The 10,684-nt window shown below is 39.1% G+C and overlaps 1 protein-coding gene across 1 annotated transcript in view; it reads right to left on the bottom strand.

The window, feature by feature from the left end:
* MEGF9 (multiple EGF like domains 9) overlaps positions 1–10,299 on the bottom strand; it is a 109,854-nt gene extending 99,555 nt beyond the window's left edge. The window contains exon 1 of the mRNA XM_074292919.1: positions 9,515–10,299. Within this exon, the coding sequence (XP_074149020.1) occupies positions 9,515–10,067 (553 nt within the window). The 5' untranslated portion in view covers positions 10,068–10,299. The remainder of the gene's footprint in view (positions 1–9,514) is intronic.
* Between the last annotated feature and the right edge of the window lie 385 nt (positions 10,300–10,684).

Below are 10,684 nucleotides of genomic sequence, written 5' to 3' on the forward strand. Positions count from 1 at the left end.
TTTACTAAAGATAATTCAGGTAGTAAGCAATAGGCCCAGGAGTTGAACTCAAGTTCTTCAACTTCCAATGTGGTGATCTTTCCATAGTGGATATAAGAAAATTGAGGCCCAAGGTAGTCAAGTAGTTTGCCAAGGTCTGAAATGGGTCAGAACTCTGGAGAAATGTACTTGAGACAAGGATTCTTACAACAAGGTGTTAACTTAGTGGAAGTGATAAGACAATGGTTATCTAGTTTAGCATAGTGATTAATAGTTCTCTAGTTCAGTATGATTGGTTTATTCTTACAATAAATAATGATTCCCTAGTGATATAATGATTAGCTTATACTCAGTATGAATGGATTTAATTGTAATAAAGTATTTAAGAGGCCAATCAGACCTAGACTCTGGTGACTGGCCTGTCCTTCATTTCTCCAGAGACCAGGGCCAATCTGATGGTTCTCCAGAAAGCTAGCCCAGTCCCAGATGAAGGAGACAGACTGTGAAGGAGATAATAAAGCCTTTGGACTTTATTCCTGCTATTCTTGTGGTGATTATTCTGCTGAAACCAAGGCCCATTTGGAGGACCTCCAGAAAGCTAGTCAGAACATTACAAAGGTCATCTAGGAAATGGTAAAGCCAAAGCAAGGTTTGAGGTTTCCTAACAACTACAGGACTCTTATTAAAACTAGATATTTTATTCTATGAAAGGTTATAGCTATGATTGCTGTTTTTTGTTTTTTTTTTAACAGAGCCGAGTTCTGTAACTTTATTATGAGAGATTATACAATTACAAAAATGTCTTTTCATCAGAGTAGGCCAGACTCCAAAGAGCTCTACTTCTCTCAAAGCCTTGTGTGCATAAAGGAATAAAATAAATGACTAAAAATAAAGGAAAGTACAGACATTATGCTAGATTTTACTAGGAAATTAGTACAGTCAGATTAAGTTTTTACGCCCAAAGGTACTTACTTAGGAAACCAAAGCTTGAATACATACAAGAAAGGCACAAGCAGTTCCCTTTTTATCAATAACAAAATATTTGATTGGATAAGAACTTACAGAAGCCTGTGAAGGAAGATAAGCAACAAATCTCAACTAGTACTGACTTGACTAATCTTCCCCAGCAAGGTGGCCTATAAACTATATTTTAAACTAGACTTTTGATTTCACTGGTGCAAAGAACTTCATTTCAAACTACACTGTACTCTTCTCCCTTTCTCCATCATAACTTAGAAACCTCTTCATTCTGAAGGATCACAACAGTGTTGGAACTCAGTAAGTACCCCCTGCTCATGCCCTTCCTCTAATTGGAATCCTTCTCTCAGAACCACCAAAGAAAGAAGGTGCCCAGGCCAACCATCTCTTTATTTCTCATCAGACTGCATTTCTCTGGACTTCTCCATCATGCCTCCATATCACATACATTTCTTCACACTCTAGCTTTTTGGCCCTCTTTTTTCTGTGACTTTGTCCATTAGAATGTAAGCTCCCTGAAGGTGAGTACCCTTCTTTTTGCATTTCTTTATACTTCCAGCATTTAGCACCAATAGGTGCTTAATAAATTCGAGTTTGACTGACAGACATCCAGGGAGAAAATTACACCTGCCAATGTAGATGTGCAATTTCTCTATAAGTTATAATCTCAGAGTGCCTGGGGCACTAAAGAAATCAAATGACTCAATTGGTGTTTCAATACCAGTAGAGTGTGAGAAGCAGGACTTGAATACAGATCTTTCTGATTCCAAGATTGACTCTGTAACCATCATAATTTCGGCCTTCCAACTTGTACATAGTAAATATGTAATATTTTCTGAATTATTAAATATATAATTATATATAATGTGATAATTTATATGCACCTGCAAAAAAGTGGTTGTTATATCAGTATACATAATAATGTTAAATTCTAATTTCTGTTTATTAAAGAATTCACTCAATCACTTCAGCAATCTATGGCAAAATGAAATTGATATCTTCTAAGATTTCCTTCCTTCAGCAACTCATTTTAAAGTTACTTATCTATTATGGTCATAAGCCATACTAGGTACTTACACTATTGTACTCATAGGTAGTACTTCTGTACCATTTTGCAATTTAAACACTGGTGACAGGTGGGGTAGAAGAGAAGGAAAGGAGACTTCTATAGCCTGAACTCACATTTCCTTATAAGACTAGATAGTCAATAAGACTCTGATAGTCCTGTACTCTTGGAACAGGGAAGATAAGAAAAAAGCCCATTGAAGGAGAGGGGATGAGAGGCAACTATATAAATGTATATAGACCAATGATCTCTGACTTTTTTTTTCATTAGAAAACCTACCTTGCCTTTAAGACAGGAAAAAGTACCCAAGAAATTTTATAGCAGGGTTGGGATTGAATGAGATTGACCAAAGATGGACAAGGGACCGTGTCAGTTTCCTACCACTTATAAAGTTATTTTCTTAGCAGATACTTCAATAATCTCCAGACAGATAAACTAAATATAAAAAGATCATATTAATTTTTTTAAAGAAGTAAATTAGATGACTTTTAGTTTTATGAGTTAGGTAGGAAGTCATAATCTCATAAGGAATAGAGATCACACATACATATGTAAATATATAGCTAAGAGCCATTACTATATAGATAGGTAATCAATCATCATATAAAAAATTCTAAATCACCAATAATAAAAATGAAATTAAAACAATTTAAAGGCTTCACATTACATCTGTCAAGTTGAAAAGGCATTTAAAAATGTAAATAGTCAATAGTAGGAAAGCAAACATATTAATTCTCTTTTGGTAAAACTGTAAATCCAATTTATAATCCATTCTGAAAAATTATTTGGAACTATGCAAGAAGAGTCATGAAATTATTCATATCTTTTAACTTAGTGATCCTACCACTCGATATTCCTCACAGATGTTGGAATTGAATGAAGTATCAAAAAACTGTAAAGAAAGCTAAAGGAATGGCTGAACAAATGTTGGTAGATGAATGTTAAAGAAATGACCAATATGACAACTCTAGAAAAATATGATAACACCCATATGAATTTATGCAGAACAAATAAAGCTGAACTGAAATACAAAATCCACAGCTATAAAAATGTGAGTAAAAGCACTAAAATCATCTTTAGTCGTATGACAGCTCAGAATTCTTTAATTCAATAAATTCACTAGCTTCAGCCTCCCCCACTAGCAGGGCTTATAGATGTGCAAGACAATAGACATGATAAATATATTAGAGATATGTAAAACAAAATATGTAAGTCTTGAAGAAGAAAGTCATTACTCATTGGGCATTCAGGGAAGCTTCCCTGGAGAAGATGTTGTATGTTAGACTTAAGATTAAGGAAGGAAAAAAGACATTTTAGGCATAGGAAACATCATGAACAAAGCTCAGAATTAGGAGTTTTAACTTTACTTGTGAGGCAGTCATGAGCTATTGAGAACCTTTGAGTAAAAGAGAAACATAACTAAACCCATGCTTAAGAAAAATTTTTCTGACAACAACATGCAGGATGACGGGGATGGTGAGAGAGGAAAAATGGAAGAGGAGTTAAATGTTTGAAGTTAAAATAGAGGATAGACAAAATGAGAGGACAGTTGCAATGATCCACATGGGTTCTAGTCTACAGCAGAGTGACTAGAGTAAAAACAGAATAAGGATGGAGATTCAAGAGATACCTCAAACTTAACAGGTCTTGATATTGATTGCATATGAAAAGTAAGGGAAAGGGAAGAGACATTACCAAGGTTATAAACATGGAAGACAGAGTAAATGGTAGCAATTTAGAAATGATACAGTTATCAGAAGAAACAGGTTTAGGAAGGAAAGATAACATAGCATTATAGGAGAAAATAATAGAACTTCTAGAAAACTTCAGAAACCTTGCAGTTCAACCACCAACAAAAGTGGAAGCTAAAACTTTGAAATATTTAATGTGCCTAAGGTCATACAGCTAGGAAGTGGCAGAGCTAGGACTAGAACCTCGATATTCTGGATACCTAGTTCAGGTCTCTTTCTACTACATCAAGCTGTCATTTATGGTGTTATAATTTAATAAGGGGTAGTTACTATTTGTATAATAAAAAACATTGATTACTCATAGATTGAACATATTCAAGGCCAAATGACAACACAGATCCCTTTATTAGAATATCTACAATTAGGATATTATTCTAGGAAAATCTTCTTGAAAGAATGAGATATTGGAAATTGTAAATTGCCATGCAAAAAGATTATATGCTTCCATAAAGAGCATGGAGAAAATTTATAGAACTAGACAAAGATATGGGAAGAAAGGGAACAAATAGATTTTAACTAGAAATGAGCTAGAAGGGAAGAAAACAAGACATAGAAGCATAAGAAAAGAAATTTGGAAAAAGATTTCATTTCTTATATCAGCCTGGCTTGTGGCTTCATGGTATTGAAAGGATTGCTGTTATTCTTCTGATACAAATTACCCATATGCAATATGAATTCCATATCATATTCATAGTGATAAGAAAAATGGTTCATTTGGGAAATTTTTTTCACTGATTCTAATAGACTACATGCATTCAATCCTAAAGTTTATAATCTTTATTCTCTCCATTTAAAAAAAAACAAACCTTTGTCTAAAATGATCACAGCAGAAGAGATAGTTAACTAGCTCAAGTAAGAAAAAGAAAAGTCAAAAGCTGTGGTTGAAAAAGATCAATTCACTACAGCACAAGAACCTATGGTAATATCTCAGAATTGTCCAATAAAAGATTTTTCCTTCCCATAGCTAAACAAAAAGTCAATAGCAATGAAATAGATTGAAAGAATGCTAAAACTGTAAGGAAACTTAAGAGAATGTCAGCACACAGGAGAATGTCAGAAAAGACAAGGGTTATTAAGTACTCCATGATGGTAAGGATCATTTTGTCTTTTTACTCTTCATCCTCAGCTCCTAGCATAGAATTGTGCACATTATTGCGTTCTGAATTGCTGAAATGAAACTAGTCCAATCCTTCCTTTGGATAAAGAAGAAGCTGAGGCCCAGAGAGAATGATGAGCACTTGAATAAAAGTACGTATAATGGTTTTTGTTTTTTTTAAAAACCACTTCAACTGATATTCCTGTCTTTAAGATAAGATCTTGAACTTTTAATTCTGTCTCTCTTCAAACTGGTCAATACAGAATTTACTAATAATAAGTTCTGTAACATATTTTACTAATCAGTAAAATAGGCAAAATAATATTTGTCTTTCCTCTTTTATTGGGTGCCAAAAGATTAAGCTAATATCTGGTGCCAGATGCTGAGATTAAAATAATGAGCACTTTCTTTCTATTAATCTTAAGGAAAATCAACACACCAAAGGTCTAGTCATATTCTTGCTGTATATTGTAGTAGATGTGGGTTACCCACAAAATCTTTTGGAAACATGATTCATCAAACTTTAGACAGTAGCTTCTTAAGGTAGTTATATTACTTTGACAACTGTTCAAGAGATTGAAGTATTTCAATATTTGTGTGCACCTGTGCCAGTGATAGAACACAGACGATAGATAGCTGTGGAAGGAAACTGAACCAGACCCAGAATAAGATGTCTGCAAATAATGTTTTCATTCATCAAGGACCACAACAGAACCTCTTGAAAGGAGGTTTGTTTTTTTTTTCTTTTTTTGGAATTATGGTCTACAAAATATCCCAAAACAGAAAAGAATTAGTAAGGACAATTATTTTGTAGGTCCAAAGCTGAAAAACTAACTAGAGATTTCAAAGATTAAACTCTCTACTAGCTTTCAATACAAATTTCCTTCTCTTTTCCTATGACTATATTTACTTGAAAGCTGGCAGGTATCTTAGAACATAGAATGTTCATTATCTCCTTGTTCCTAGGATCTTAACATATTTTTCAGTTATTAACGACCTCTTCTAAAACTCAGCCTCAAAAGCAGTTGTAGAGAATTTTAGGACAAAATTAACATTTCCAGCACAGATAAAAAGGGCTTGCATTTTTAGACCTTTTCTTTCATTATCTGAGTATTTCTGCTACACTATGCTCATATGACAATATTTAGTTTTCCAAAACCTGGAACTTTAATCATAGCTTAGACACTGATTTCTTTCTTGTAACTCAAGTCACAGATAAGTAATTTTAGTGACTCTGGCTACATGATGGCCTACAAATAATCTAAAAGCTTTAGTACTCAGAGACCGTGATAGCTTACTACTTTCTAACTTTCACTCCTATATCACCTAAATTCACATTGTTCTAATCTCCACAGTAGCATTGCCCTAGAGGCCACAATAACCTGTTCTGACTTGCCTTCAGATTTGCCTTATAAAAAGATCTTCCATGATCACAGAATTCAAGCATTCATAATTTCATCAGTATCTTCTCACTGTGACCTGAAAGGTATCCTAGTGATTATTGTCTTCTAGTATCAAAGCCTTCAACTTTCCCTTCTCAAATATACAAACTAGTCTGATGTCTTTGCTCTGGTAGGAAGAGAATGGTGTCTACTGGATGAGCAATTAGTTTCAGTTTGCAGAGCAGTGTCCCAGGAAATATAGGGAGGTCCTAACTGAGGAGCTCTTAGCTATAGGCTTAAAGGAAAGAATCTCTCATTGAATTGTAAGTGCAGCTTCAAAATCTAAAAACAGTTTTGTAAGAATATCACCAATGGCACTGAGCCCTAACAGGAATAAATATCAGTCTTAGCTATCTTTCCAAAGCCAGGGAAACAAACATTGCAAGCCAAACAAGCTTCCTTGTCTTGAATCAAAGTTTTCTCTTCAAACAAAGGCAGTCGAGAGTTAAGCTATCAGAAGATCACTAAGCAATCTCTGGTATTCTCTCCTTAGGAAAAGTCAGTACCTGACTACATTGCTTTCTAGTTGGAACTAAGTCTGTTAACCTGACCCAAGTGTTTTCAGCATTGAGACTTAGGTATACGTACATTATTCCAGCATGAAGTATGCAGAAATGCATAATCTGTAAAGCATTGTCAGAGCAGGGTTAGGAGATTCATTATGGGTTATTTAGATTACTTTATAAAGTATTTTCACAAGAGTAAAGGAAAGAGAACTAAATTGAGAGGACACGGGTTCACACACTAGCTTTACAATTTACAGTATAAAAAGTTTTTACAATTTTAGTAAGTTGAAATTTACAAAAATTTAGTAAATTGAATATTATTTACCTATGTATTTTTGGGCAAGTCACTTCATTTCTCTGGGCCTCATCTTTAAATGGGGTTGTTGGACTAAATGATTTGAGATAAACCTTTAAATTCTACAATAAACTTCAAAGGAGGCTTTTAGGTACCACAATGGATAAAACACTAAACTTCCTGTCAGGAAGACCAGGTTCAAATCCTGTCTCAGAACATTTACTAGCTATGTGACACTAGACAAAATCACTTAACTAATCTCCTTCAGCCTTACTTTCCCAATTCACAGGGTAGTAGCAAGGATTAAGAGATTACATAAGTGAAATGTTTGGCAAACCTTAAGGCCCTATGGGTATCCCCATTTGTAACTGAGGAAACAGAAATGCAAAGAAGGCATATTGACTCATCCAAGGCCATGTAAATGGCAGAACCCAGACATAGAACCAGTTTTTCTGACACTTGAATGTTTAGCTTTGCTTTCAGATAATAGCTAATATCTTTTATTTATATAGTACTTTATAATTAGTTGCAAGATTTGTTCCAAAAACCTGAGAATTGAGTACTACTAAAAGTATGTGAAATTTATCAGGTTTTTCAGATGAAAACCATATCCATACATATCCAGAAGCAAAGTTTGACCATTTACACAAAAAAATGTCATCCAACTATAAGCATGCTGGGGGGGGGGGGGGGAGGAAGCTACATAGACCAACCTAAGTTAGTTTATCATTCTTCCTCTTGGAATACAACAAACTAGAAAAGAAAAATTTTCAGGGGTGAATAAAATTGTATAATCTGATTTAGATTGTATAATCTGATTCCCCAAAATACAAGGCAAGACTTTGATCTGACATATGCCTATCCCACAAGTAAATATTCAGATAGGGCAAAATTATGAGAAAAAAAGTTTAAATAATTCTACAATTGCACTAACAGTTAAGGGATTCAGAAAAGTCTTATTTAAAGTCATCTTGGATAATAACTTTAAGTTATAATCCATGTGTTCAGTTTCACTTCTACCTTTAGACCCAAGGCACCAGAGAACTTAAGCTCAATTCTTGGATCTAGATTGTATTTCTGAAATTTATTAGTTGCAAGATTTCTGACAAATCACTAAAGTTTCCTGTGCCTCAGTCTCCTTTCTATAACATACGGGGGCTAGACTGACTTTCGGCATCTCTTCCAAATCTAAATCTATGATTCTATGATCTTAAAATGTTTTAAATAACAGAGTTTCTAGAATATCTTCTTTGACCATCATAAAAAATTTTTATTTTACAACATGGATTGAGAAAATGCCATTTATGATATATATAAAGCACTTTAAAAATGTAGAACTAAAAATATAAGCTACTATTTATCAAAAGTAAAACCTAAACACTCAGGTTTTTAGGAAAATGTTGATTCCTATTTATATTTCTATATTTCTACTCAGGAAAAAGCCAAATTAGATAAACCTGTGCCTTGGGAGGGAAAGAAAGAACATAAAAGATTTTTAACTTTTTTTTTTTTTAGTGTCTTCAACCTAGTGTGTTGTAATTTCCCCTATAATCAGCTCACAGATCTCACAAGATCCATGACATCGGACAATATGGATCCCCTATGGTTTTTATTCTATGAGTGGTCGCTACCACTGTTTGTAAACAAGATCCTCTCAGTGTTTTCTCCACCAGTCACAAGCAGATCCAAAGTTTAGATAAACAAAAAGCAGGATAAGAAAACTAAGAGCTTTAGAGGTCCTGGATACACAACTTTTCACCAATAGAGCAAAGAGGTTTTTTGTAATTTTTTTTTTTTCTTTTCTGCAAAAGAGACAGGGCTAACTCAGTCAAAATTCACGAACCACAAGTTTGCCCCGATTCAGCGTCTGCGACAAAAGCGTAAGAACTACTGGTGGGAATAAGTGCCCTGCATCTTTCACATCCTCACTAAGGTAAGTGGCCCAGAAAGGCTGAAACTGCTCGCTGGGCCAGGAGAAACCGAAGTTCCCTAGGGTTTCCAATCATTTCCACCTTAAAAGCTTTTGGGACAAGAGATAATAAATAACCCCTCAAAAATCAAGACCATTTAGACAAAGGCCAAAAGAGACACCAGAAAGGTCGGGAAGACATTACTTAGGGTCCTTCCACACGACCTCTTTCTTTTTGAGACGAAAAAACATGGGGAAGATTAGGACACCTCCTCTTCTCTCTGCTTCCCTGAGCCCATTAGAAGGATTGAGGACAGGACGCCGATAGTCCTGGGGTGGAAGGCCAGGAAGCCGTTCTAAGCCGGCTTTGGGGAGGGTCGCAGCCCGAGTGTAAAAATGCGGGGTGACACCTGCTTAGTTGGGGTAGGGAGAGAATCCAGCCTCCCCAGAGGGGGAGGGGAGAGAAGAGGGTGGGGCGAAGCGGCCACTCACCTTTGGGCGTAGGGCTGGCGAGCTTGCCAGGCTGGTACGCAGGTGGGGTGGGCGAGGGGCTGCTCCAAAGCACTGACGGGGTCAAGGTCAGGGTCGCGGTCTGGCTCGCGGTCTGGGTCGAAGCCACAGTCTGGGTCGTCGTAGTCAAAATCAAAGTTGGGGTCGGGGTCAAGACCCGGGGAGCTGTGGTCAGGGGGCTGCCCGGGCCGGTGGGGGCAGCCTCGGTCCGGCGGGGAGTGGGCTCCGGCTCGAGCTCAGGGGTCTCTTCTGCCGCGGGGCCGGTGGCCGCCGAGACCGGAATGGGGGCGTGACTGACCGGCTCCTCCACCTGCTTCGCACCTCCCCGGTCCAGCTCGCCGTCCTCGCCGGCGTCGGCGGCTCCGGAGGGGGGAGGCGAGGGGGCGCGGTCCCGCCCGCTCGCGGGGGTTGGGGCCGTCCCGGCGGCGGAGGCAGCGGGGGAAGCGAAGGCTGAGGCGGGGACCGAGGCGGCGGCGGCGGCGGCCACGCAGCAGCAGAGCAGGGCGATGCCCCCCAGGCTGGGCAGGCTCCTCATGGCGCGCGCGGCAGCGGCGGCCCCGGCCGGTCATTCATTCAGGCAGGCGGTCACTCGCGTGCTCGCGCCGGAGGGGAGCGCGGCGTCCGGCTCCGAGCCCAGCCGAGACGACTCAAGCCTAGAGACCGGAATGGAAGAGGAGACAGAGACGGAGACGCCGCCGCCCGCAGCCGCACCATCCCTGCCTCCCGCCCTCCGCCTCCCTCTGACAGGCGGCCGGCCGGGCCGGCGGGCGGGCGGACCTGGGGGAGGGCGACGTAACGGACGGCTCCACCCCCTCTCCGGAACCGACGAGCCCTCAAGACCAATCCCGGGCCGCTCTAGCCCACGTGACGATTCCGCTTCCCGACCTCTTTGTGCCCTGACTACCAATCAAAGGAGGCCGGGAGCGAGAAGAGGAAGGCGGAGAGCGTGGGGGGAAGGCGGGGGGGGGGGTTGGGAGGCGCGAGCTCGAGCTTCAGCATCCCCGGCCAGCGGTGGATGCGGCTGCATTGTTCATTGAGCGAGCGAGCGAGCGGGGCGCGAGCTCCCTCTCTTCCTGCCGGGCGCACGGGCTGCAAACAAAGGATGCACCCCCAAGTTCGTTGTTTTCTCACCCCGGGTGCGAGCAGCGATGC

The sequence above is a fragment of the Sminthopsis crassicaudata genome, chromosome 2 (assembly GCF_048593235.1).
Source record: "Sminthopsis crassicaudata isolate SCR6 chromosome 2, ASM4859323v1, whole genome shotgun sequence".
Classification (NCBI taxonomy): domain Eukaryota; kingdom Metazoa; phylum Chordata; class Mammalia; order Dasyuromorphia; family Dasyuridae; genus Sminthopsis; species Sminthopsis crassicaudata.